At 45.3% G+C, this 27631-nt stretch overlaps 1 protein-coding gene, 1 long non-coding RNA gene and 2 other non-coding genes across 10 annotated transcripts in view; 3 read left to right on the top strand and 1 right to left on the bottom strand.

The window, feature by feature from the left end:
• Positions 1 to 1345: 1345 nt before the first annotated feature.
• On the top strand, positions 1346 to 1783 carry LOC129137758 (uncharacterized). Its single transcript, XR_008540533.2, has 2 exons — positions 1346 to 1455; positions 1704 to 1783. It is a non-coding gene; the product is annotated as an uncharacterized LOC129137758 (long non-coding RNA).
• Positions 1543 to 1612, top strand: LOC112206160 (small nucleolar RNA SNORD104). Its single transcript, XR_002940361.1, has one exon. It is a non-coding gene; the product is annotated as a small nucleolar RNA SNORD104 (small nucleolar RNA).
• Positions 1784 to 1812: 29 nt separating the features above from the next.
• LOC112206176 (small nucleolar RNA SNORA76) lies at positions 1813 to 1945 on the top strand. The gene has a single exon (XR_002940375.1). It is a non-coding gene; the product is annotated as a small nucleolar RNA SNORA76 (small nucleolar RNA).
• Positions 1946 to 2906: 961 nt separating this feature from the next.
• The window catches only part of TEX2 (testis expressed 2), a 115058-nt gene continuing 90333 nt past the window's right edge, over positions 2907 to 27631 (bottom strand). For 4 of the 7 annotated variants that reach the window (XM_001160603.7, XM_511583.8, XM_054671484.2 and 1 more), the window contains exons 7-12: positions 26592 to 26691; positions 16273 to 16405; positions 10316 to 10441; positions 8420 to 8629; positions 6320 to 6440; positions 2907 to 4567 (exon numbers count right to left, since the gene is read on the bottom strand). In XM_001160603.7, coding sequence (XP_001160603.2) covers positions 4445 to 4567; positions 6320 to 6440; positions 8420 to 8629; positions 10316 to 10441; positions 16273 to 16405; positions 26592 to 26691 — 813 coding nt within the window. In that variant the 3' untranslated portion in view covers positions 2907 to 4444. The remainder of the gene's footprint in view (positions 4568 to 6319; positions 6441 to 8419; positions 8630 to 10315; positions 10442 to 16272; positions 16406 to 26591; positions 26692 to 27631) is intronic. The other 3 variants (XM_054671485.2, XM_009433053.4, XM_054671486.2) reach the window with 1 other exon arrangement.

Genomic DNA, 27631 nt, shown 5'->3' on the forward strand with positions numbered 1-27631 from the left:
CATAATGTAATAAATGTTGAGATAACGAAAGTTAAAACAGCAGCAAAAATAAATAATCTAGAGACTACTAAACACTTGTCAAAGTCATTATTGCTTTGGATTAAAGAGGTTTTTTTTTTTTTGAGATGGAGTCTCGCTCTGTTGCTCAGGTTAGAGTGTAATGGCGCGATCTCAGCTCATTGCAACCTCCGCCTCCCGGGTTCAAGCGATTCTCCTGCCTCAACCTCCTGAGTAGCTGGGATTACGGGGGCCTGCCACCACGCCCGGCTAATTTTTGTATTTTTAGTAGAGACAGGGTTTCGCCATGTTGGCCAGGCTGTTCTTGAACTCCTGACCTGATCCATCCGCCTCGGTCTCCCAGAGTGCTGGGATTACAGGCGTGAGCCACCGCGCCCGGCCAAAGAGGAATTTTTTGAATTTAAAGTCTATATAGAAAATAATGAAAATAAGAGCCCATTCAACCACAAACCCATAAGGTGAAATGATTTCACTGTCACATACACACACACACACACAACAATAAATTTTCCGTATTAAGAGGAAAAAAAGGAAAAGAATTCCCAAGGAAAACAGGGAGGCAATAAAGATAACCGGCGACTGTGACTGCTGGTGTACTGTGTCCTCCCCCAGTTAAGCAAACTCTCATTCATCCACCTGTATGTCCGGGGAATAGGCTCAATCAACTCTGCGAAGCTTTCCCAAAGTCAGGCTTTCTGTCCTTTGGGCTTCTACGGTAGGCTGTTCATAGCGCTATGTTAGTATTTATTAAAGTTTTGCAATCCCAGGAAGTTTTTCACATCACTCTGCCCTTTAAATACCTTTGTTTACCACTTAGAATGTGCCAGGCAATTGGCATTAATTCACCGAATCCTTACATTTTTTTTTTCGCGGTGTGTGTGTGGGTGGGGGGGGGGGTATTCCTAATTTCCAGAAACTGAATCTCAGAAAGGTTAACTGAGCAAGGTCACAGAGCGAATGCATCACAAAGTCAGGATGTGGTGCAGATCGGTCCATTTTCAATACAAGCTCTTTCTACCACGAGAGGTTATTTTGCACTTGGGGACAGTTTTTAACTTTCCATTCTCAACTCCTATCCTAGCTCCTGGCACAGAACATGTCATCCAAGTTAGGCATCATCGTCGCCTGCTCTTGGTGAAGTTTTCTTTTGCGTACTGCGGAGAGATGCGCTCATTACCAGCTGGCGATGGAGACGCTGAAACGCAAATGGATTTGAGACTGAGCGACTCCCATCTCTATGGTTGGTATGTGACCCATCTATCCTCTGGAGGACTCAGCAAGGACTACCAGTCACCAGACAACTTTACGCGCACGTGGTCGCAAGGTGAACTTGCTATTGGTTAATGGCAGTAAAGCCCTCCCATCAGCGCTGGTCTGCTCCTTTAAAAGAACGCCATCGACGCTCCCCTGTCTTTCAGCGCCTGCAGGTTCCGGGAGGTGAGGTTGTATTCCTGGCGGGTTGTCTGCCTGGGTGGGTCCCGGAGGTCGTGGCCCGGGAGCAGGGAGGCGTAGGGGGGCCGGCTTGCTGTGATGACATTCCAATTAAAGCACGTGTTAGACTGCTGACGCGGGTGATGCGAACTGGAGTCTGAGCCTGCCCGAGCGGAGCTGGGACGGGGCTGGCGGGCGGGCGGGCGCGCGCGCGCGCGCACACACCCGCTGATCTATCACTCTCGTTCTTGTAGCTCCCAGCCGAGGACGTCGGATGTCATCGTCCTTGCTGCTTTGCCACCCCATTCCCGTCAATAAAGTGGTTTGAACCCAACCCTGGTGTCGGTGTGTGTCGTTGGTGACGCGCTGTCTTTGAGCCCCCGCCGAGCCTCCTCGTGGCGCCGGGGGTCAATCTGCAGCGCTAGAGCATGTGCTTGCGCATAACTGGGGCCGCCTGGCCCCCCGCGGGCGGCCTTTTTAACCGCGAGCGACAAGAAGTAACCTGACTGTCCGGCTGCTAGGCTGGGCAATTTTCCAGCTGTTTTGCCACGACAGGCCTAAATCCGTAATACCAAGGCTGGAATGGCGTGTTAGGGGGGCGGTGGCTGACGGGGATACGCGGACTCTGCTGCGTAAGGAGTGCCCCTCTGCTCCCATAACGTTCCCCAGCCCAGCCCTCCCTGAGTGTATCGCGCGCGCTGTGCCTTCGCCGTGAGTTCGACATAAGTTCCAAGCTGTCGCGTCTGCCATCAGACGCGCAGATTTAGTTGAAGGCAGCGTGGAATGGCGTCTGCAGGGCTGTTGTGTACTTGACATAAACAGATTCGGTGTGGAACTGCAGAGTTAACTCCTGACTAAAGGGTAATCGACCTGTTTACAAATAACCATGCAGGAGTACTGACAAGCATGGGACTAAAGCTTTGGGCAGGTTAATCTGTCACTCCTAAACAGTTCAAAATTATAGGGCGGTTGTGAAGGTGAATTAGATTTTATATATGGTTGGGGACAACATAGACACCTAGTTACACAGTCCAGATTCAGTGATTGGTAAAAGATCTTCCACAAGGGCTCCAGTGAAATGTGCATCAGTTCTGAGTACAGGGCAGCAATGGTGGGCAAGGATGCACGTATGCCTTCACTACATGGGCATTCGATGAATGAAGGTGTCCCGAATTAACATTATACTAGACAATGAAGGGTGTAAACTGCAGCCCAGGAGCACCACTGCCCTACCCCCTCAGTTACGAACTTTCACTGGATTCTTTAAATGTGGGCTGAAGATAATGGCACATAGTTTGAAGGATGTAGTGAGGATGGCTTTGTAGCCTTAGGACTGGGCAGTGATCAACCCAGTAAATGAAAGCTGCGATTGCCAGGTGAGGGCCCCGGTGCTCCGTACTCATTTTATTGTGCCCCTATCTGAACAGGATTCCGTAGAAATGACTTAGATGCTTATCTAGTATTTGACATGAGATATTTATTTTGTGAAACAATGCAAGCGATTTTAAATCCCCACATACTATTTGATTAAGTGCAACATGGTACAGTCATGTGTAATCTCTTTACACGATCGTGCATCTAGTCCTTAGCCTTTAGTTATTGCACAACAATTATAAAGACCAGTGACCAGGACACGTGGACTCTGACAGGCAGATCGGCCTACACAACGAAAAATCAGAACAGTAAACCAACTGGAATGGTCAAACAATTTAAGTCAAATGTTTTAATGGTGCAATTAAAATAATCAAGGCTTCAAACATGTTTTCAATATATTAATTTCTTTAAAGTCATGTTCAGGCAAGGTGCTGTTTAAAAAACCACTATTAGCTTTGTCCACACATGTAAGTTATCAAAAGTTACCCAAGGTAATTTTGACGTTGAATGCAGCTTTAAACAATAAAAAAATGGTATTAGGTTTACTTCTCGAAGCAAAGAGAGCCCCCAACCTTGTAAACTAAACATTCTGACACAAATGCACAAAATTAAGTTGGCAACATTAATTTTGAGATGTAGTGTGATGCTGAGCAAACTTTTGGTCTTGACTCTTGAAATAATTAAAGAGAGCAGTTCTCCGTTTTGGCCTTCAGGAAGGGAAATCTGCCCATGGAACTCTCCCAATCAGATTAACAAACTGTTTCGATTCCCATATAAAACCTGGAGGACACAGGAAACGCCAGATGGAAAAACTGGCTCTGGCTTTCTAACCCCATCCCATCTGTATGAGAGGACCCATCCTGTCATGTGCAGTGTTTGATGTTTTCACATACGCTCCTGTCTCAGGAAAACATTCAAGATTAGCTAGCCCCCAGGTGGTTGTACCTCATTGGTGAAAGGCTTGGGATGGTTTGATCTCATGGCTTTGCCTGATGTTCACATAAATCCCACTGTCCTTACCCAAGCTGATAGCGTGTTGTGTGTGTACTATGGCTACTTGCTTCCCAAATGCACAATTTAATGTGGAAAATAAGTTGCTCTGCCCATCTCTTCTGTCACCGAAATGAAAAGGCTCACAGAATTCCTCTCCCCACCCTCCAGACACATTGCACACTGACATTCTCTGGAAGTGTGGAAGGCCGCATACAAAGTATACAAGTGAAAAAGTCCACTGTGCACCGGCTGCCTGAAGAAAAGCTTTGGAGGAGTAGAGGAGGCAAGTTGTTCAGCTTTGCTCTTACTGTGCTCATTTGCTGCCACAAACATGGGTAGACTTTTAAAAGCCATGGTGTGGGTCACGTATAACTTCTGGATCCACCATGATTCTTCCATGGTCTCCTTTGCCAAATCAAAGCTTTGCAGCAGGCAATCCAGACAGTTGTCACTAGATGCAGGGAATGACACCTCACAGTGGAATGGGCACTGGCAGGCAGAGGGCAGAAGCAGTCCTTTAAGAAACAGTAGCTGTGGCACAGAGGCCAGTGCTACAGTACAGATGGCGGCCAAGAACCCCACACATCCAGCTCGATGTCACAATATGGGGAACATCTGACATCACCCATCATGGCTGATCAGCAGCCTCCACAGGTGAGTCTTTCAGGAGGCAGGAAGTAGAGCGAGGGTCCATGGCTGAGTGCATTATAGTGATATAAACATCATCCATGTTTGGCATGACAAAAACTTTCTGTAGGAAGATATTAAAGAACAGCTATGTGGAAGAATGCCTTGCCAGGCTGTCACCCTCCTTTGTTCTGATAATTTTAGGGCTTAGACTGATTTTTAAAAGTACATATAAAAACTTGCTATGCATTCCAAACTAATTCTCCCACCATACATACTTTAGAGAGAGTTGAGGAATCATACCAGCGCATGGATACGAGAATCCTCTAATATATCAGCTTGGAGGCAGAAGTGGCCTTTGATTTTGTATACATATAATAAGGTTGCCCATATGCACTGATATATATCCAACAATTTAAGAGAATTGGCTTAAGCTGTTCACAGTAGTTCCCAGTTACTATGTCTAGAACACATATTCCATGTGAATTATCCTTTTATTAATAAATCCTAGCGATAAAATGTAAGCTAATGGCCAGGTGCGATGGTTCACGCCTGTAATCCCAGTACTTTGGGAGGCCAAGGCAGGCAGATCATCTGAGGTCCAGAGTTCAAGACCAGCCTGGCCAACATGGTGAAACCCTGTCTCAACTAAAAATACCAAAAAATTAGGCCAGGCACGGTAGCTCACACCTGTAATCCCAGCACTTTGGGAGGCCAAGGTGGGCAGATCACGAGGTTAGGAGATTGAGACCATCCTGGCTAATACAGTGAAACCCCCATCTCTACTAAAAATACAAAAAATTAGCTGGGTGTGGTGGCGGGTGCCTGTAGTCCCAGCTACTCGGGAGGCTGAGGCATGAGAATGGTGTGAACCTGGGGGACGGAATTTGCAGTGAGCCGAGATGGCGCCATTGCACTCCAGCCTGGGTGACACAGCAAGACTCTGTCTTAAAAAAAAAAAAAAAAAAAAAAAGGAAAGAAAAAGGGAAAAATAAAAGGCATGATGTTCTTTCCCCTCAGTAGGTTCAAAGTACTTTTCTATTTGGTGATGACATTAGCTTTTTCAGAAATTGGTTATCAGTTATGTTTAATCTCTAGTTTTTAAATAAGAGGATTTTTTTAAGGCAGTAACTCAAAATATACCACTGCAAAAAGAATGTAGGTCTTCTTCAAAAGGTGAATTTCATTAAAAGTAAATAGTTTGCTAATCCATAAAACCCCGACAGACAACTGTGCTTCAAATATCTGATAAAAGTTTGATGGAAATAGCTCATCCTAGGGCCTCAGCTATACTGCTATTACCTTTGGTGGCCAAATGCAGAAAGAAAAGCTGAGAGAGTAAGCTCTGGCTTAATGAACTCCCAGACTACACTAGAAGCTACCCAGGGGAGGGAGAGGCCAGATTCATCTTTGGACTCCCAGGGCAGGTGGTACCTGGCACACAGAAGGGTTTCCAGGAATGTTTGTTGAACTGAACAAACTGAGCAAGGTGAACAGCACACAAGAACAGGGGGCAGCCTCCCTGCCCACAGGCCGGGTGCTAAGAGTTGGGCAAGGCCAGGCCTTGCATAAGAGAAAACAAAGCCTGACAGTCCTGGCAGGCTTGCTGGGAAAAGACATCATCATTTTGCTCTGACCCAAATCTTTTGGGTTTCCTCTGAAGATGACTTAGTAATGTTCTGTGGATAAGTTTCAGGGCTTTGATACTGTACCTGAAGTTTTATTCCCATATTTGATCAAATGTAATACTCTTCCGGGATGAAGGTCACCATCAGATTTTCAAAAGAGGATCCTGACCCAGCTGAAGTTCAGAACCTCGGCTAAACCCAGAGCTTCTATACTTGGTGTGAAATACTAGATAACACTAGAGGTTTACCTGAAACTCTTGCTCCAGTTTCTTCTCTATCCAGTCTGTCACATGAACTAAAGTCACTTCTCTCTCTCCAAGTTTTGGCCGAGCTTTCAGCTCCACATGTGGTGGCTTTCGGAAACCATACCTTTTTGAAGACAAGTAATAACCACATTTAGAAGCAAAGCAAGGAATGAGACAGGCACTGACAGCAAACAGTTCTCATTTACATGGGGCTTTATCACTACTTAAAATGTTATTTTCTTCTGAAAATGCCCTCTAAAAATATTCCACACACAAAGTATGAATTGTGAACCCCCTGTGTTCCCTGGATGGTGTTAGGGCTATGGCGGATTTAGAACAGTTCTGACAAACTGAGAGAGCCAGGAAGCACCACTGGAAAAGTCCATGACCTGGGCATTGGTTTCTGTTTTTTTCTAAAATGGCAATAACCTTTTTTCTTTCAATTTTTATAAAAGTAGTATATGTACATTACAAAAGCAAAACATACATACAAGCAGATAAAGCAGAGAGTGAAAGACACACTGCCTCTCTCTGAATGTCATCCCCAAGAGAGGACTATTGACAGAAGTGGGGTGAACTCCCCTTACATTCTCCTGTGCATATGTCGATCAGTAAGGTTTGAAACCTGTTTTTTCACCCTACAACCCAACAATACGCTTTTTATGACTTCCCGAGGGAGCAGACTGGCAATCAGAACTGTTGGCAAAGTATCCAGACAAGACCCTGTGTGCTATCAACTATCTAAAACCTTAAATCTGTCCTGGACCAGTGCTTTTGGAAATACAGTAAAAATGTCAAGTTGCCATAAATATTTCTAAACACTCTATACTTATCTTTATGGATCAATAACACATAGTTCAGCATTTGAGCATGCCTTGGGTAGCACTATCCTAGAGCCCTTTTATTTTATCTCCCCCTGAGCAGAGGCATTTAAAACTGATAAATCTAAAGAATTGGCAGTAAGGAGAAGAAATGTATCAATTTTAACTATTAAAATTTTTTTAAGGTTTGAAAGACCATACAATATATTAACAGTGGTTATTTCTGGATGGTGAGATTATGGGTTTTTATCTATCTATTTTTCACCTTTTCCCAATCTTTCTCTTTTTTTTAACAATGAAAATATTACTTTAAAAAAGTATAAAAAGGCATTTTAAAGTTTTATTGGGAAATACCAGCATTATCGTTAAATGGTTAGTCAATTCAAAACCCCTCTTCTGATCATTCCTAGAAATCCTTCTGAATACCGATGGTATGTACTAGCATGTTGGTTTCACTCTATGATAGAACAGAGCTATATTTTTGTTATGAGTGTAGTTTATGGTACAATGAGATCTCTTATGCAATCACTATTTACACTTATGCCCATTTTTATAGGACTTAGCATGTCAATTTTAAATTGAGATTCACAGACAGTGATGCTGAACTCATCAGTAATTTATTTCAGTGACTCTCAACCCTGGCTTCATCACCCCCGACCCCTGAAATCCGGGGGGATGGGCCAGGCATATCTATATTTTTAGCAAGTCCCCAGGTGATTTTAACATGCAGCTGGGGCTGAGAATCAAGTCCTCAGACACCAAATGCACATGCTCCTGACTCCTCAGCATTGAGGCCTAACTCAGGGAAGTCTCCCTAACTTCCCAGACTCTGTTGGATGTGTGATCCCCATCTTTAAAGTAGGGATAACAATGGCATCTACCTCAACAGGATGCTATGAGGACTAATCAGGTAATGCAATTACAACCAGGGCCAGGCAGAGAATAAAGGCGCTATCTACAAATGACAGCTGTTATTACTGGCAGAACAGTTGGCTTTACAGAGGAGGAAGACCAATAATAGAAACAGCTTATCTCATAAACTTCATGTATTGACTTTAACTTTTCCTACCATGTGAACATGAATTCTTGAATGTGAATTCACCACTCACAGAAGAAAGTACCATCAGATTTGCAACTAATATTAAGGTCCCATGAAAAATGTTTGGAAGTGCTTCTGCCCGGGAGAAGGTACTTTCCATAACCTCAAGGTTAAGCAGGCTGGGATTTCTGTGGCCATGCAATAGGAGGAATCACTTATTGTCCCTGAGGGCCCTCTACGCACCATAATCGGTCAGTCGGGGGTGGTGGAATGTTGACCGCCAAGGTTCCTCTACATTCTTGTACTTCAACAGTGAGCAGCAGGGGTGTGTTGGAGACTTCTTCAATCTTCTTTTTAATAAACTCTGTCTCTGTTGCTTTTTGGAAATATTTTGACTTGGTAATTTTATCAACAAACCTCATAATCTTACTTGTTCGATGACCTCCAACGTACCTTCAAATGTGGAACACAAAGGGCGGTTAGCACAAACTTTGCTCTTTCACAGACAAAAACCTGTGGCTCTTCGTTCCCCTTACTTTAGAGCACCACTCGATGTTTTGGATGTGGTGATTCTGTGTTGGGGCGGGGGGCATCCTGTGCATTGCAGGGTGTTCAGCAGCATCCCTGGTCTCTACCTACCAGGTGCCAATAGCACTCCCCCTAGTTATGACAATAAAAAATGTTGCCAGACATCGGCAAATGTCCTCTGGGGGGCCAAATCACCCCCAGTTGAGAACTACTACTTCAGAGAAGGTGTAAATGTCTGAAACAGTCCAAACCTTGACAATGGAGAGCTGGACAAAGTCCTCATGCAGAGGTTTCTCACCTGTCCTCCTTTATACTACTCCAATACCAGACAGAAATCCAATGACATATCAATCTCATAATCTCCATGCAGCAAGTAACAAATCATGCTGCATCAATAGGACACAAATCAGTAATTAATGGACTGTCTTTAGATGGTGTCACATGGCTACCTTGAGTGGCAATTACTTTTCAAAGGGCTTGGAACTTCTTAAAGAAAAATGTAGCCTGGGCAACACAGTGAGACCCCCATCTCTACAAAAAACAAACAGAAAATTAGCCAGGAGTGGTGGTGTGCATCTGTAGTCCCAGCTACTCGGGAGGCTAAAATGGGAGGATCACTTGAGCCCAGGAGGTTGAGGCTGCATTGAGCTATGATCGTGCCACTGCACTCCAGGCCTGGGTGACAGAGCAAGATGCTGTCTCAAGAAAACAAACAAACAAACAAAATGCTACACCAAGTTGACGTGCTCACAGGCCAAGAAAATAAGCTGTTGTATCAGGTCACATGTACCATTGAGACTCAGAAGAAAGGATATTTGCTATTTAAAATCCCCCACAGTTCCAGAACATGAGGAAAAGTATGTGTTCAGGGAAAAGCAATCATTCTTAAGAGGGTCAAGCAGCTAGACTGTAAATAATACACACAAACTTTGGCACCAACTCCTCAAACATCTGAATTCTCATCTCCTGTAGGATTTCAAAAGTGAATAGGTTGGTTTTTTCTTATAAAAGTTTCTGAATTATTTGGCTTCTTTTAGTTTCTTCAATTCACTTTATGTAATTAAAAGATCCTTGTGGATAGGCTATTTAAGCACTTTGATCATTTCACAGCCCAAGTAACAGGCAAAGAGTAACCCCCTCCAAATGAAGTCCATGATCCAAAAGATCAGCTCAGTCATCAGCGCTTTCAAAACTCGCCAGAGAAAATCATCTGAATGTTTCTGCTTTGCAGGAACTCGCAGCTCAACAGAAGCAAATGCACTCCAGCTGAAGCTGAGGGGAGGGAGGCTCTCCGGGGGGAGGGGGTGTATGCTCGGTTCCTTCTGAAGGCTCAGGGAGATGCTTTTCATCATCAGCACACCCTTCAACTTCTCTATTATTTAATCAAACAGCAGCAGAAAGCCATTTTAGTAAGGAAAGCTATATGGGTCTTTTTGCTTGGTTGTCTGGAATTTAAACAGACCACTGACCTGGGATATTAATACAAAAACCATCTACTCAACATTAAAGAGGAAGGAAGATCACAGAGGAAGGAAGGGAAACAAGGTTCACTCCCAACTTGCTGTCCTGATCCCTGGAGACTCAGAGGCACAGAAGCACTGATCCACTCACCCTTCAGCCCCTGGGAGGAGCTGTTTGTCTCCCCCGCTGGGCTCGGGGGCATCGTCTTCCTCAGAGGAGCCAGCGCTGGAGGATTCCTCATCGCTGTCCGCCAGACAGAATGCCCGGGGCCTGCAACTGGACAGAGAGAGAGTCACCACCACTGCCTGCCCTCACCCAAGCTCTGCTTAGAAAGAGAACACACACACCCATGCACACACACTCAACCACAACAGGGTCGGGATGTAACTGTTAACTACATCTCGTCATTCTCTCCAACCCACCCAAACCAGAAGAGGCCCAATCCAAGAATCCTTGGATCAGCGCAGATGCTCAGGACACTCTTCAGCACCAAGGCCTCTGACAGGACCACAGAGGCCTTGGACCCAGAAGAGGTTGCTTTTGAGCATGCGTCAGAAGGACAGGAGGTGGGAGTGTGATGCACACATAAAATGCAGTGATTTCAACCAGCAGTGCAGCGAAGCCACACGGGAGGATGAACAGAAAGAGCGGATGGTTGCAAGAGTGAGGTGACAGCTTATACTGGTGACATGGCCACTTCTCACTGATGATGGGATGTTGAGGCAAGTCCCTTGGCTCTGGCTTAGTTCAGCAACTCTGATGCTTTCTGGCTTAGTAACCCTCCAAGTGAGTTTTGACTCATGACTCCTTTCCAGTGAAATTACGTATTTCACTCCACACCTGCCCTATCTCCTGAGGGTCACAGAAAAAGCCAACAACCACATACACACACACACACAAAAAGTCTCAGGAGACTCTAGGAAGCAACTGACATGAGAACCCAGGAAATTTTCCGGAAAAATACATGTCTAAAGACCATTCCTTTGACTGAAGTAAGGGAAAGCCTCATGGGACAGCAGTGTCCCTCACTCAGCTCTCCAGGGCAGATACTCAGTTCCAGAGGTGTGGGGTTGCTGGATTACCCGCAGAGGTGAGGGGTCCAGTTCCCGTCGGAGGGGACCTGGGGGCTTCTGGGCTGAGCCTCGGGCCTATAGAAAGCAGCTTCCTCCCTGGACCGTGGCTTTGCTTCAGAAAGTACTGGCAGGGCTGTGTCCGAGCCCAGAGACTTAAATGGGACAAAATGAACAAGGGACAGAGTAGTCTCTGAACATTATTACACAACCAAATGGTCACCAAGCAGAGGCTGGTCATTGTATTTTTGACAAGGACACAATTACATGGACAAGGGAAGGCAGTGGGGCTCAGGGCCTATCTCCCTGCAGCTGCAGTCCTTTGGTTTTCCTGATGCTGTCCTTGGGCCACCAGAGGCCCATGGGGACAGTTATCGCCTGACCAACAGGAGCCAAAGGCACCCAAGGGCACAGCACACATGCCAGTGTGGAACTGAAGGCCCAGCAATGGCCCCAGCCCTGTGCACTGGGAGGCTAGGACTGAAACCTCTACACTGGAAACAGGAGCCGGCTGTAAGAGGACCCGGACTGTGTCCTCCCTGGCAGGACACACAGCTCCTCCCTACCCCCACTCTGAAACATTAGAGCCAGTGCTCCAGCCAACAGGCTGGACTTCCACATTAAAGGGAAACTCCCTCTGCAGAAACAAAAGCCTCTTGTCCCTGGCCATGGGACAGCACGTAACTGAGTCTTCCTCCTTCCACCAGACGCCTGGCTGGTCCAGGAAATGCTTATGTGTATCCACTGGTTGCAGAGCCATATCAGAGTGTGCTGTGGTTAGGCAGCCCTCACAGGAATCTTATATTTAAAATGTATATAGCAAAATTCAATTCCTATGAAAGCCTAAACCGGGTCTTGGGTGAGGAAAGTCAGAGATGTAAATCCCCAAAGATCACATGCCCCTCTCAGAAGAGCATCAGAGTTCTCCATCAGTAGGATGGCAGTGCCTGAGGCTCTCTGACCTCATGCTGCCAGGTGTGAAATCTGTCCCCACAGCACAGGGAGCCTGCTCCTCACCCACAAAGCACAAAAGGCTGCCTGCAAGCTCTGGGACCCCAGTGAGATCTGCTGAGCCACTGCTCCTTGTGTCCCCACTGGGCCATATCATCTGGCAGCTCCAACCCTGGGCAGAAGATGCCAGAGGCTGAGCGCTGTGGCAAGCTCTCAGGTTACTGAGTTAATCCTCTGCAGGTCACAGAACAGGACAAATTTTGTGGCTTGAAGTGAACACTTTAGGTAATGCTGTACCAGTTCAAGCTGATCAGATGATGTGAAAATCTGATTTTGACCGAGTGGTACCTCTGCTCTCCGCGCTGGGGGCAGTGTTATGCGGCACCCAATACTTAGGAATTATAAATGTAGCCCAGTGTTTGCCTGATATTCATTTTTATAAATGAACATGCATTTTATGACCTCAGCATGAACTTCAGAGAAAGATACACCGCACTTACTTGTAGAAGACGTGCTGGAATGTAATTAGCCTACTTGTTTTAAACACACCTCAGAATTCCAGATGAGTGTGGTATCCTTTCAAAGAGACACCTTAAAAGGCTTATTCCAGTTAAGTTCCTTCTGCCAAAAATCTTTTGGAAATGTCAGATATATAAGAAAAAGTGAATTATTTTATCACTGACACTCTTAGACCAAATATTTTATTTCTTGGTCTCATAATGACCACCACCTCTGATGACTTCTAGCAATTTCTCAAAGGTCCAAACCATCTACAAAGCAGGACAATTTGCTGTCACTCAGGATAGCTAAAAGAATGTCACGGACTGTGGAGGCAATTCTAAAAAGAAGCCCCCAAAATGCTTTAAATGAAGACGCATAATTAAATTAAGAAGCCCTGTGAGATGTTTGCTTTGAGGGAGACCACACTCAAGAATGCACTAATTTTCTTTTGAGAAAATCAGTTCTATACACCTGCCACAGGCACACATGTGCATACACACCCACAAACTAGACTGAGTCACAGTGTAAACTGCAGGCACTCAGTGCCCAGAACACCAGGGGCCTGGGGGCAGATGGGTAGTTTGGGGTAGATGTGAACTAGTAACCCAAAAGAGGTCAGATGGGGCCACCTTCTGACTTGGGGACTTGTACAAAGGGCCCAGACTGCAGTGGTGGAGCAGGAAGAGGCCAAGTGCCTTATAGGAAACACTTCACTTCCATGCCACTTTCCATTTAAAGGCCACCCAAAAGGCAGAGCGCTCCCTTTACTAACTCATTCTGGCCCTCTGCAGGGCAGTTCCTAAAGCAGAGGCTGCTCAGGTCACTATCTCAATCCCATCTGAATGTTGTATGTTATGTTACCTGCAGTGTGCGACAAAAGGACTATTTGGGAAAAGACTAAAGGAAAAATGCCCATGAAAATACAGCAGACACACATTTCAAAGGGAAGAGACTTTGCTAGGGCAAAGCTACACAGGTTAAAATCTCAGTCTAACCCTCAGGGTGCTAACTAAAGGTGAACAAACTTCCTACCAGTAAGGAGGACATCTCACAGGTTGAGCAGCATCTCCTCAGAGACTCCGCAAAAGCACAATCATTTGCACACTTGAACAGGGACTGAGAAAAGCAGTGAGATGAAGCCGAGGCCCTGCCAGGCAGGACACCAGGGAGCAGACCCTGATGTGGAGTGAGGCCCTGGACAGGCGGCCATGGGCTGAAGGGAGAGCCTGCAGGAAAGGGCTGCTGCTGGCCAATTCTTCAGATGTTCTGCGCTTTGGAGGTTTAATATTAAGGAAGATGTCAGTTCCAAAGGTCACACGCTTCAAACAGCTAATAAGTATGCTGACCCCTGTCCCTCCTCTGCTACTAAGCCGCGTGGTGATTCTGTAAACCTCATGACTGAGGAAGTGAAGTGGATTCTGGAATCACTTCTGGGATTAGGTTCTTAACCACGGATGGGCTCTCAGAGGTTCACAATGCTCCTAGAAACTGTGAGCCAAATGGTGCATGTGGAAGCATTTTCAGAAAGAAGGACCCAGTGCTCTCAGGTTCCCGAAAGGGTCCTTTCTGAAAAAAGGGGTAAGGGTCAATTTTTCTGGGCCTTTTTCTCCCAAATGAAGTGCTGCTGGATTGTATTCCTCCTTACTTTTAAAAACAAATGACAGCCAACTACACATCAACATATAATTTAACACCCTCACAGGAAGAAGCAAAACATTTTATAACAGACTGTTCTAGAAAAAAATAGTACTTTAGAAATATAAGTGAAATATAATACCATCACATTCCTAAAGCAGAGGATCTTTTTTTCACTCAGTCTAGAGAAGCACAGCTTTCCAGAAACACGTCCACCCTCTGATCGGCCAGAGTTTATGAACTTGAAACTGGGCTATGAGGGCTGCATGAATAGCAGTGAATGTGGACGCATACGTGGCAAGCACCTCAGGGACCGGCCTGGTTGCCACCCCCGGTGCCCAAGACCCCCTTTGCAATGGAGTCCCTGTGCCCCTGTACCCACATGGTGCTGTTTCTAGAAAGGGCTCCTTGCACAAACGCATCTGCCCGAGGTTGCTCTGCCACACTCCCTTTTTATTAGATCTCATTTTCAAGACTGCTTCTGCTTCAGGTGCTTCATTTTCTAGGCAGCTGGTTCTGCAACTCTGTCGTCATGAGCTGGATTTAATGTGCTCAGCTATGCGTGGGGGTGGGGTGGGGACAGCAGGACAAGGAATTGAGTCTGACTAGATCAGGACTCCAGCAATTCAAATTGGGGAAGTCTATAAGACTTTCCCTGTCAGGAAAGCCTCTTAACTACTCCTGGTCTCGGTTCTCTCAGGCTTTTATGTCCAAGAACGTGATGCCTTTATGTCCAAGAACGTGATGAAAAGACAGGTTTCCTCATGGTTTCACATGGGACCGAACAAGACTCAGAAGTTACAGGGTATGAAATGCTATGTGGAGAGTTGATAAATACCACACTCACCAGAAAATATAAATCCACAGATTGCCGAATCCAAACATATTTTAACAAATAGAAAAATGAAAGGAAAATAGCACAGACACAGGTTAGATTTCATATAGCTGGTAAAATTCTCCAATTATTAAAATAGAAACATTTCATTAAGTAACTTGAATAAATCAGAATAATCTAAGTAAAAGAATATCCTCCAATGCATAACCCAGCTCCCCCAATCTGCTACTACCACAAGCATGAATAAAAGCATTAGGTCAGTACCAGAACCAAGCAAAAGTCTAAGAGCCAGTATCTTATATTTAGACCCCATGGAGGTAGCTCCTTGTGACATTTTCATGTCATCATACTGTTGATTCCATGCAAAGGGCTAAAGAAGTGAGAAGTAGCCTCTAGTCAACATTTTTAATTTGGTAAAAACAATAATATAATTTAAATTTATAGTCAAAGCAGTCATTTTAAGGAGAATAGGATGTAAAAGTTCCAGTTTATCTATTCTAGGCATTTAAGAGGGAAAAAAATTAACCTTCATGAGTTACCTCACAATTTTGGAATATTTACTAAATCAGACAAACCCTAGGCAGCAGATACACTATCTACAAAGAGAGGGATTTACTACGCAAGTCAATATTGTATTATTTAGGGAAAATGCTTCTCAAAACACTTTTAGGAGCACCCTCTGTGCTACAAAATCAATCATCTAATTATAAATAATTCTGACTTTGTGATTAAAGCAGGTAGATTCAGCCTGCTCCACATATTGCTGTTTATGACCGGAAGGATCTTCATGATTCTATTCAAGGATCATTTTATTGCTCGGATGAGTCTGCCCTGCTTGTCTGAGTCAGTGATGTTTTCTGGGTAATCAATTCCATGTGTACCACCGCCAGCACTGAGGTCAAAGGCGCTGTCACAGCTGAGCTGGGTTGGGAACTCACAGGCCACTGGGGATGAGACTAGGAAACCATTCCCTGAAATGCTCTGGTCCAGGAGCACTTACACAGAAGCTCACTCAACATCCAGGGGCCACTACACATCAAATCTGCTTCTCAAAGGCTGGAGGGAGAAGCTGGTGCCCCAGGATTGGATTAGTAAATTCATATATAGCCCCTTACCCTTCTTTGCCAATTTCTCCAACCTTCAGGGCTTCAACAAGAGGCTCTTTACCTAGTTTGGTCAAATTCATTTTGGTCTCGAGAGTCATCAGAAAGGACCCATTGTAGGACATTTCCAAATCAATCCAGAGTCCTGGAGAAATGGTGAAAAAACAGAAGGTTTTTTTCCCTCAAAAAAACACATGACTATAAATGACTTACATTTAAAAATATCTAAATAGGCACCATACTGAAAGTCCATGTATCGTCTACTACTCTAGTTGAGAAGAGGACTGAGAGCACATTGTGCCATCGACACACACGAGAACAGGTCATGGAATACATCGAGCCCCTGGTAAACAGCCAGCATCTGAGGACCCATTCACAGGATCCTGGGGAATTCAGTGCACAAGTCAGCATTGGAAGGGTCCCATCCTCTGGCTTCTAAAATCTCCTTGTATTTAGTAAGAAGACATATGCCTAGCGGAAGAAAATGGCTTGACCCAGGGCAAAGCCAGGACAAGGCATGCTGATGCCCAGCCAGTTACGAGGCACAAGGGAAGTGCTAAGACTTCTCTGTAAGCTGGGTTGTTCTTTAAAGACACATATGAGAACCGCTGTCTTTCTTAAAATTCTCCAGTATTGGGAGTGGGACACAGAAAATGGCTCAGATTTAACAGGAAGAGTGACAAAAACGTTTAAGACTTTCCTTTCTTTCTGGAAACTGCCCACTGATGGGAACCAAAGAATTAACTTTCAATTCCCAGGATTATCCAGATACAATTGCATAATCACTTTGTACCTTAGGCTAAAAATCAGCTCCTTAGGAAAGATACTATGCCAATGAGATCATATCTAAAAGGCTTGTAGCTTCATGGAATTTTACTGCAATGGCCGCTGTTCAGTGGTTTAAAATGCAAACAGGGTTTGTCTCATGACCCTCTTCTACTTGAGGATTCTATGATTTGTCAAGTATTTTTCTGAGATTTTTCAGACTCGGGGCTCCAGAAGACCTCATGGACTTTCTATCAAAATGTGATCCTTTAAGTGGGTGTTTAAATGTTAATAAACTTTTATAGATCCTCACATGACAAATGACATCTAAAAGGAAGCAGGAAATTAATCTAAAACCATCATTCACATACAGCATTGTTTTCAAGCAATTACAGTAAACAGCCCATCCCCTACACGGCCACCACCTCAGATAAAAGCACTGCTTAACCCCACCCAGCACTAATGGTGTCATTCCTCACTAAAGGCAGGATGATTTCCATTTTGTTTTCAACAAATTCTTTTTACCATAATGGAAGGTAATTATTTTCCATGAATGACCTGGTTTAATTAAGTGATATGGAGATCAATTTTGATTATCTTCTTTGCAGCAATACTCACAAAACTGTTGTATTTCTTGTTTACATTAAGCAGTTAGAAAGAATTAATTAGCTTGCCCTTCAAAGGTACTATTACTGGAAATAAAGGGTATATCTGCTTTAATAAAGACATTTAGTTTTTAATCACTTCAGGAGAAAGGGGATTAGAGCAAAAGGCTAATATTAATAGATTTCAACTCAATGTAAAAAAACAACAATAAAGGAGATATTTATTGTTGTATAGTATTTCCAGCTTTGAAAATTAATATTCAAACTACCTAGTTACTATATACATCCAAACATAATCGTTTCTTTTGAAAATTCTAGTCAAGTTTCCAATAAATATTAATAGTATGCGTTGCCTTTGAAAATGGACATATTAAAGGCACCAGAATTATACTTCTTACAAAATGGAAAGTTTTGCTAGTCTGTTTTTTAAATGAAGATATATGGATTTAGGCTTAGTAAACTGCTGGCTCATGCCCAGTCACGGGGACATTCTACCAAATGATGTGTGGTCCAGCGTCCCTGCCAGGAGCTGGGAGGTGGAGGAAGGCCCAGAAAGAGCAAGGAGCCCAGTCACATAGATTGGGGCTTGTGTTTCACTGGAAGTTTCACTTCTGTGCCATCAGTACCTTTGTCTGCACCAAGGAGACCTATACTGCCTCTTCCAGGGAGAGCTGTGTACACCCTGGCACCTGGCACAGTCTGACCAGGCAGCCTCCCTTTTTCTGCATTCACCAGCCCACCCTTACTTCTTGCTCTGTCTCCCTTGCTGCTGTTGCCAGGGAAGAGGCTGTACTGGTCAGCCATGGAGCCTGATATCTGAGGATGAGGCTTGGGCATCTGACTGAGCCTCTGCCTGGGTGAGGGGTCTGTTTTAAACACTGAATATACCTCATGAGACCCACTCACAGGGCCCTGCTCAGCCCTGGCACTCATAAAAATATGAAAGAGTCAAGAATGCTTTAAGAACTTTTTTCTTCCCTGAGATGGGGTCTCACTCTCACCCAGGCTGGAGTGCCACCTGGTACGATCTTGGCTGACTGCAACCTCCGCCTCCCAGGCTCAAGTGATCCTCCCACCACAGCCTCCTGAGTAGCTGGGACCACAGGGGTGCGCCACCATGCCCGGCTAACATATATATATATATTTTATTTTTGGTAGAGATGGGGTTTTGCCATGTTGCCCAGGGTGATTTCAAACTCCTGAGCTCAAGTGATCCACCTGCCTTGGCCTCCCAAAGTGCTGGGATTACTTTGGGAGGTGTGAGCCACTGCACCTGGCCTGGAATGGTTTAAGAACTTTTAAAAGCAGACATGAATGGTAAATAAATATTCCAACAAATGACTCTAATATGATGTGCTTGCATTCAGATGAGGGTAAGAAGACTATTTTAGCATTAAGTGTAAGAGAAATTTGCTTTTGTAACAATGATTCAGCAGGCAGAACGTGACCTGAAAACCTGGGGACACGGGCAACTCCCAAAACTTGGAGCAAAGACCAACTGGTTATGTGACAGGTGAGTCAGGAGGCCCCTGCCTTGCAAGACTGAAAGATGAAATTCACAGTTACTAGAAAGGCTGTCTTCCCCTTGGGGACTAACATAGCAACAATGAGCACACGGGGACATACACTGCCCCATGAGCAGCATCTTCCACTGTAACCCAGCTAAATGCTACTTAATCTAGAGGAATGCAGTTATAGGGCCCTTTCTTTCGTAGTCTTGACAAATGGTTAAGACTTAGCTGTAGGCATTTCACTGAAAATACTTTCTATAACCATGTGCCCTGGCTGGTGCTCAAGAACAAAACCAGAAATTGAGGAGCGGGATAATTTTTGATGCCTTTAAATAGGAGTAAGACAGGCAGTCCTGAGAGGTTCTCTGGGAAAGGGGGCTGGAGGCACGCATATGAAGGGTCTATTCCACATCATGTTGAGAGGTTGTCCAGTGGTAACCAGTGGCACCCGATTATTAACGAGCCCCTATAAAACTGGCACTTCAGGCTGGGTACAGTGTCTCACGCCTGTAATCCCAGCACTTTGGGAGGCTGAGGCAGGCGGATCACTTGAGACCAGGAGTTCAAGACCAGCCTGGCCATCATGGTGAAACCTCGTCTCTACTAAAAATACACAAATTAGCTAGGCATGGTGGTGCGCACCTGTAGTCCCAGCTGCTAGGTACGCTGAGGCACGAGAATGGCTTGAGCCTGGGGGGCAGAGGTTGCAGTGAGCCGCGATCGCCCTACTGCACTCTAGCCTCTGTCTCAAAAGAAGAAGAAGAAAAAAAAAAACCAAAAACCCTGGCACTTCATGCAGCAAGACGAGTGACAATGTAGTAAGACTTAGTCTGTGTACAAGGACCTGGAAGGAGCTCAGATGCTGTTTTTCCACTCTTCAGTTTCACAGCGGCAGGATCAATTACCACTACCACCACTACACAGAGACACTGTGGCAAAAATTACAGCTTATTCCACCAAAAAGCGTGTATGCGTTCTTAATGTACAATATCAGAGCCAAAAGCACTGAGATGAACCCCTGCCCTCAGGAAGTGTATGTTTGAAGAAAAATAAAAGTGGCCTAGGCCAGCTGGTGCAGCTCAGACCATGATGCCAGTTGGTATCATAAAATGCCTTGGCATATGTCCCCACAGATAAGGGGTGGCCACAACCACAAGAGGCTCTTCTGCCTTCGGCCTGGTTTTCCAGTTAACAGACCCCATGGCCTCAGTCCTCCCGTGGCCATGTGAATCTAATAATCTCACACAGCGGTTCACTGTTTTATTACTATTTAGGCATCTGTCTCACTGGAGTAGGCTAGAGAGGGCACCTGCTGCTTGGGAGTAGTTAAGGGAACCAAAACCTTGCACACCTGAACTTGGTCCTCACATTATTTTCTCCTCCATTTCCTTCTACCTGTAACTATTAATAGCTGATTTCACTCTGAAAGTCAATATTTGGCATCCAAAGAACAAAACTTCTTAAAATGGAACATTTGATAACATTATCAAGAACAAATGTTGGAGTTATTCAGCTCTGGGAAGAACACACCAGTGACTGTTGTGCTCCTGGCAAAGAGACTGGTGCCATATTGCTCATTCAGATACTACAGAAAATTAGCAATTCCTTGTGTGTGGATGTGTCTTTGATGATAGACATCATTTTTAGCCTTATCTACCTGTAACTGTCCTCTGAAATAGAGCTCCACCCCTTCAAGGTTGACAAGCTGCAAATCAGGGTCCCCTGTCCCCCACCCGACCCATGTTCCACAAGAGGTATGATTTCCCCTTCCCACACTAAGCCCTTTCCACACTAAGTGTTTTTCTTCCCGTAGCACAGTCTGGTCAGAGCCACTCCTATCAGCCCCATGTGCTAGAGTATGGCCCTGCCTTGGTGCTCAGGCCCAGGCAGCCCCAGTGGCTGTAGCTGCCCTCTGATGTCACTCTTGAAGCATGTGTGGCAGGAGGAGTGGGCAAGTCATGACTGACTCTGGCTCCAGTTTTCTGTCATTACTCAGGTGGCAAAGTAGCATCACTCCCAACACTGGATGTGAAGGCACCAGGCACACAGGTAGTGGATCCTGGTAGGATCCAGTCTGGAACACTGGATGTGAAGGCACCAGGCACGTGGGTTAAGGTCTGGAATATCAGTCCAGATGACTAAGGGCAGCTCTGGAGACAGACAAGGTTTCTATTTCTGTGGGACATGGTAATATTTCCATAGAATCTGAGATATTCAGTCTAAATTTGGGCTGTTATTTGGTATCTTAAAAACAAGGCAAAACCCAATCGGGTCCTCTGTCTATGTGGACACTCAGTGGCTATTTGCACTTTTAAATTCATGTTGCAAACATCCCGAAGACTAAATGAATTCATCTAAGCCTGAGGGGTTGTGGTCTGCATCCTTGGATCATTCTGACCCTGCTGACACACCTGTGGGCACCTGTTCTGAAACCGCTGGACTCAGGCACAGAAGATAAAAACCTGCTGACAGAAGCAGCCCCCATCCAGCCTCTTCAGGATGATTTTATTAATACTAACACAGTGGCCGGAGAGCAGCAGCTAACACTGATGCTTACTACGTGCCACGTGCTCCGAGTGCTTTACACGTAACACTGCATCTCTACCACACCCAAACGAGGCGGGCAGGACTGCCATCAGCACTTGAAGGATGAGGAAACTGAGGTATAGAGTGGTTAGTGGCTTCCCCACAGTTGTACCGCTGAATGGTGTACGAGCAGGACCCAAACACAGGTGACCTGGCTGTAGAGCCAGTGCTCATGGGCAGCCTCTGATGGGGCCTAGACTCCATGAAACAGGTTGGAAGTGTGAGGCTGCTGCTGACCCGGGCAAGTCACCCCTCTCTGGGCTTTGGCTCATACACACATGGCAGGGTGGATTAAGGCAATCTGACTGCCCTTTCAAGTCTCCCCAGTTCTTCAAGGGTTTTGAAAAAGAGCTATGTTTTCTAAATTTTTAGCCATAAGAAAAAAGATTTGGAGAGCATATACCAAAAATGTACTAAAAAGGTAACCCTGGTTATCTCTGAATGGTGGGATGATGGGTAATATTTTCCTTTTTACCTTTCCTGAATATTTCTATTTTTCCCACAATGAGTATTTGTTGAATGAATGAACAAACATTACCCTAATGGAGTTAATAAAATGACTGGAAAGAGTTTGGCTGAGTGGCAGGCCCTGGAGGTGGCAGCCCAGGGTAGGGATGAGGGCTGGGTAGAGGAGGCCAGTCTGGTGGGGGAAGGGTAACATACACAGGTTTCTGGACCTTGCTGTGTGGCCTAAAGTAAAGAAAGGAAATCCATATATATCCCACAGGTAGAGCAGCTAGTTCCAGGGTGTGTGTGGAGTGAGGAGGCGTCAGAGCTGAGGCAGGAGGAGCACAGCCAGTTTCTAAGGGACACAGCTTGCCTATCGTCCAGCCATCTGCCTTTGGTGGGAAGTGAGGCTGCTCTGGAAAAGGTGGTCATTTAACCTCATTCAATTCACTTGAGACAGGTTGTGTGTGTTGGAACAGGGACAAGCCAACATGGCCATGGTGTGCGATTTCATTCAGAAGAACCACAGACTTGACTTCTTACAGCAGCAAGGCCATGAAAGCTGAGAATGCCATTTTGTTTTGTTTTGTTTTGTTTTTGTTTATCCTAGTAGGATCTGCCAGCTTTGATCTGTAGGATGGTCAACTGGACACTATGGCCGCCTCCATGCTAAATGCCCTAACAGCAGCATCCAGGCAGCCATGATAATAACAATCCTTAGTTGGCATGCATAGAGCTCCTCCTTGCTCCAGATGCTGTTCTAGTGCCTTTTTTGTATTGACTCATTTAATCCTCACGACAAGCTTATGAAGTAGGTGCTGTAAGAATCCCTATTTGAGCCGGGCGCAGTGGCTCATGCATGTAATCCCAGCACTTTGAGAGGCTGAGGTGGGTGGATCACCTGAGGTCAGGAGTTCAAGACCAGCCTGGCCAACACGGAGAAACCCCCTCTCTACTAAAAATATAAAAATTAGCCAGTCATGGTGGCAGGTGCCTGTAATCCCAGCTACTTGGGAGGCTGAGACAGGAGAATCACTTGAACCCAGGAGGTGGAGGTTGCAGTGAGTTGAGATCATGCCACTGCACTCCAGCCTGGACGACAAGAGTGAAACTCCATCTCAAAAAAAAAAAAAAAAAAAAAAGAATCCCTATTTGAGAGATGAGGAAGTGAAGTGGTTCAGGGGTTTGCCTGAGGCCACGAAGCTGTGGACCAGGTAGTCGGGTCCAGAGCTGGTGCTCAAAACCAGTGCTGCCTCTTGCCTCAAGAAGAGCATCCCTAGGATGGGATAATCCAACCAGTTGTGGCCAAAATATCCCTTCTGAACATATTCCTCCAACAAACAAGCACAAGCCAGGAAATATTTTTAAAAAGAACGTGAGGGGATCCCATAGGAGGTGGCGCTCCTTAGAGCTGTGAAGGCCTCCTTCACCTGGGTCGCATTTCCCTGGAAGGTGAGCTCTGCTTTTCAGAGTCAGTTTGCTTGTCACCCAGATTCAAATTTCACTAAAAGGAAAGATTCCCCCGTAGAGCACTGGAATCCAAAATGCTTATTTATTTCTTTCACGGTCATTTCTGTTTTATCATCATATATGCATCATTTGTGGACTTGGAAAAACCTGATTTGATCAAACTTTGAAAACCCCACTGGCTTTATGTCTTTATCGTTCCTTTAATACCATTTTCTCCCTTGTTACACAAGCAGGCAAGTCTCTAAAAACGTACCCTGAAAGGAGTTAAATAGCCTCAAATGGATTAAAAACTGGCAAAGCTTTGATCTATATAGTGAAATGTCTCACCATAGCTCCTGCTCTAGAAGAACAGTTAAGAAGCTTGACACTTAGGTGTTTGGTGAATTTTACTCAAAGCCTGACCAAAGCTGCCCTGAGAGGCTGCAGAGTTCAAAGCCACAGGGGCCTGGTTGTGGCCCTGCTCCCCTCTCCTCGGAAATTTCTACAAATTCAGCAAAGGGCAGTCCTGAGATAAGAGGCTGCTAACACATTGGAAAATAGAGCGTGCACACTTATTATTTAGTTTCTTTAAGCCTCTCATGAGGTTTGTGTTAGCTGATCATTCACCAGCTTCTTATACATTTCTAAAGAGGCAAAGAGCAAAAAGGAATAGAGAGGCCACCTGAGTTAGAGGAAGAAAGGTAGCAGCTGTACACTGATGGAGTGAAGTTGCTAGCTAGCTATGCAGTGAACACATAGATGGTGCTTTTTTTTTTTTTTTTTTTGAGACAGATTCTCGCTCTGTTGCCCAGGCCTCAGACTCCCGAGTAGCTGGGATTACAGGCCAGGGTGATGCTAGGGCCCGAGGTTACATCTTCATCTTATTTCTAAGGCTCTGTTATTTTCTTTCTTTCTTTTTTTTAAGACAGAGTCTCGCTCTGTCGCCCAGGCTGGAGTGCAGTGGCATAGTCTTGGCTCATTGCAACCTCTGCCTCCTGGGTTCAAGCTATTCTTGTGCCTCAGCCTACTGAGTCACTGGGATTACAGGCACACACCACCATGCCCGGCTGACTTTTGTATTTTTAGTGGAGACGGGGTTTCACCACGTTGGCCAGGCTGGTCTTGAACTCCTGGTCTCAAGTGATCTACCTGCCTTGGCCTTTCAAAGTGCTAGGATTACAGGCGTGAGCCACCGCACTCAGCCAATGCATCTTTTACAATTTTGCATGGGGTTAAAAACACTCTAGTTCAGCCATTTGCCAAGAATTGAAAGGTTTTCTACTTTTACTTTCAGTGAACCAGAAATTCCCAAACCTAGACACACCCAGATTCATCAAGGTATAGACATAATTAAGGGGTTACAGGTGAGCTCAACATGCAGGAATTAGATGGACTTCTCTGGATGTGCAAATACTACCCTGGTCTTTCTTTCTCTGAAATTGATGTGATGCGAAAAACATGGATGGGTTGTCCGCTGAAATATTGCTGGAGAGATATGCTAGAGCTGCTAACTAAAGTGCTAGAAAAATCTCTTCATATTTACATCAAATGTACACAACAGCAGAAAAACTGATTTCACTAAACACAATTCAAGAACCATCTGATAGAGCCAGAGAGAAAAGTAGCTTCCATGCTCTACAAATTTTATAAAACATTTACTTTAAAACAACTATCACTCTCTTGAAAAGCTATAATTAGTTTTTCTCCTACCTTGTTCCTAAGCCATTTTAGGAAAAATGTAAATATGGTTGAAGTGGAAAGAGGCTCACTTGCCAAGGAGGATACAGTAAAAACGTCAGTGAGAATTCTCTCTGCATGCTAATGGGCTATTCTGGCCTACCTGGCTCATTCCTCTTTTTTTACCAAACTCCTGTGTACTAAATTTTCCCTGTCAAGATCCTTTTAAAACCGTATTTATGGTTTATGTGACATAAGAGATACAAATCCTTACATCATCATCATCATCATGTTACACAAACTCTACAATCTGATCAACTCTTTAACCCCCCACCCACAAAAGCAGACATAAAGAATGTCTTAGTAACATGTTTAAAAACTCAAATCTGAGAACTTTCCTCCAGCAAGGAGCCCTACTCTCAAAATATTGCCTTTGAATATACTGTACGTCTTCATTTCTCAAACATGTACTGAGCACCTACTAGGAGTAGCAAGGAACATAAAGACAGAAGACATGAAAGTCAAAAAATCTGGAACCTACAAGTCAGGAGAGGTAAGGATGTGAACACATGTGAGGAGAGGCAGCTCCTGGCAAGGGGCTAGGGCTGGGGCAGCTGCACCCATGAGGGCCATAAGAGGTGAGCGGAACTGAAATCCAGCCACTGCCTCATGCCCTGGCAAGGGCTGCAACCCCTACAAAAGCACAGGCCCCATCAGCTGGCATGTGTGCATCACTGGGCTGGAGGAGGCCCTATAATAACCAAGAGACTAAAAGACTTAGGACGGGAGCTTGGATCTATTCCAAATCTTTTTTTTTTTTTTTTTTTTTTTTTTTTTTTGTGAGACAGAGTCTCGCTCTTGTCATCCAGGCTGGAGTCCAGTGGCACGATCTTGGTTCACTGCAACCTCCGTCTCCTGGGTTCAAGCGATTCTCCTGCCTCAGCCTCCTGAGTAGCTGGGATTACAGGCACCCGCCACCACGCCCGACTAATTTTTGTACTTTTTTAGTAGAGACGGTGTTTTGCCATGTTGGCCAGGCTGGCCTCGAATTCCTGACCTCAGGTGATCCGCCTGCCTTGGCCTCCCAAAATGCTGGGATTACAGGCGTGAGCCACCATGCCCAGCCCCAAATCAGTTTTAAGGCCATGATTGGTAAGAACAGAAAGACACTCAACATGAAACAGATGATTTAAAAAGTCCTCAACACCCTCCAAACACAAAGCCATCATGGTACTGAATCTGCAGCAAAGGATATATTTTAACACTCATAGAATGGTCAGTTAGGAGTTACCTTGGTGATCAACGTAAGGCTTGAAGGCCTGGAGGATTTTTGGCACAGCCACGCCCATGTCAAGTTCCGTCAGAGTGAGCTCATTCATAAAGTAGGGGAGCTAGAGGAAACAAGCAAACAATGAGTGAGACCCATGAGCAACCTACAAAACATGCTGTTGGAAGTCAACATGCTTCCGGAGAGGATGGTGGCCAAGGTTTTGGGGACATATCATTTATGTAACGAAAACGTAACGTGCACACATCATGTACTAGGCTTCGTACTCCAGACAGAGCCATGAAGAGGTCAGGCCAGGGCCTGGCTCTCACGGGGTTTATAATAGAAAGGCAGAAACAGGTAAATACATAGACAATATACTTCCAGAGAGTGATTAGTGCTGCAAAGAACATCAAGCAGGTAATGGGCAGAGGGAACACGGGGGTGGCTGTTTTGGCTGAGGAGGTCAGGGATGGCTTCCCTGAGGAGTGGCATTTGAGCAGAGGCCACCTATGGAGAAGGAGCCAGCCATGCTGGTTAACAGTACCCCACATTTGCTGAAGTATGGGAAAACAGACCTCTCTCAGACTCTCAGTGGGTAGTAAGAAACTGCTACAACAAGGTCAGGTGCGGTGGCTCATGTCTGTAATCCCAACACTTTGGGAGGCCAAGGTGGATGGATCACTTGAGGTCAGGAGTTCGAGACCAGCCTGGCCAACATGGTGAAACCCCAACTCTACCAAAAAATACAAAAATCCACCAGGCAAGGTGGCATGCACTTGTAGTCCCAGCTACTCGGAGAGGCTGAGGTGGGAGGATCACTTGAACCTGGGGGCAGAGGTTGTGGTGAGCTGAGAATGTGCCACTGCACCCCAGCCTGGAGGACAGAGTGAGACTCTGCGTCAAAAAAAAAAAAAAAGAAAAGAAGAGAAATTGCTACATTTCCGATAGGCAAACTTACACGTGTATGAAAATCCTTGAAAAACAGCACATGCTGGCCAGGCGCAGTGGCTCACGCCTGTAATCCCAGCACTTTGGGAGGCCGAGGTGGGCGGATCACGAGG

The sequence above is a fragment of the Pan troglodytes genome, chromosome 19 (genome assembly GCF_028858775.2).
Source record: "Pan troglodytes isolate AG18354 chromosome 19, NHGRI_mPanTro3-v2.0_pri, whole genome shotgun sequence".
Lineage (NCBI taxonomy): Eukaryota > Metazoa > Chordata > Mammalia > Primates > Hominidae > Pan > Pan troglodytes.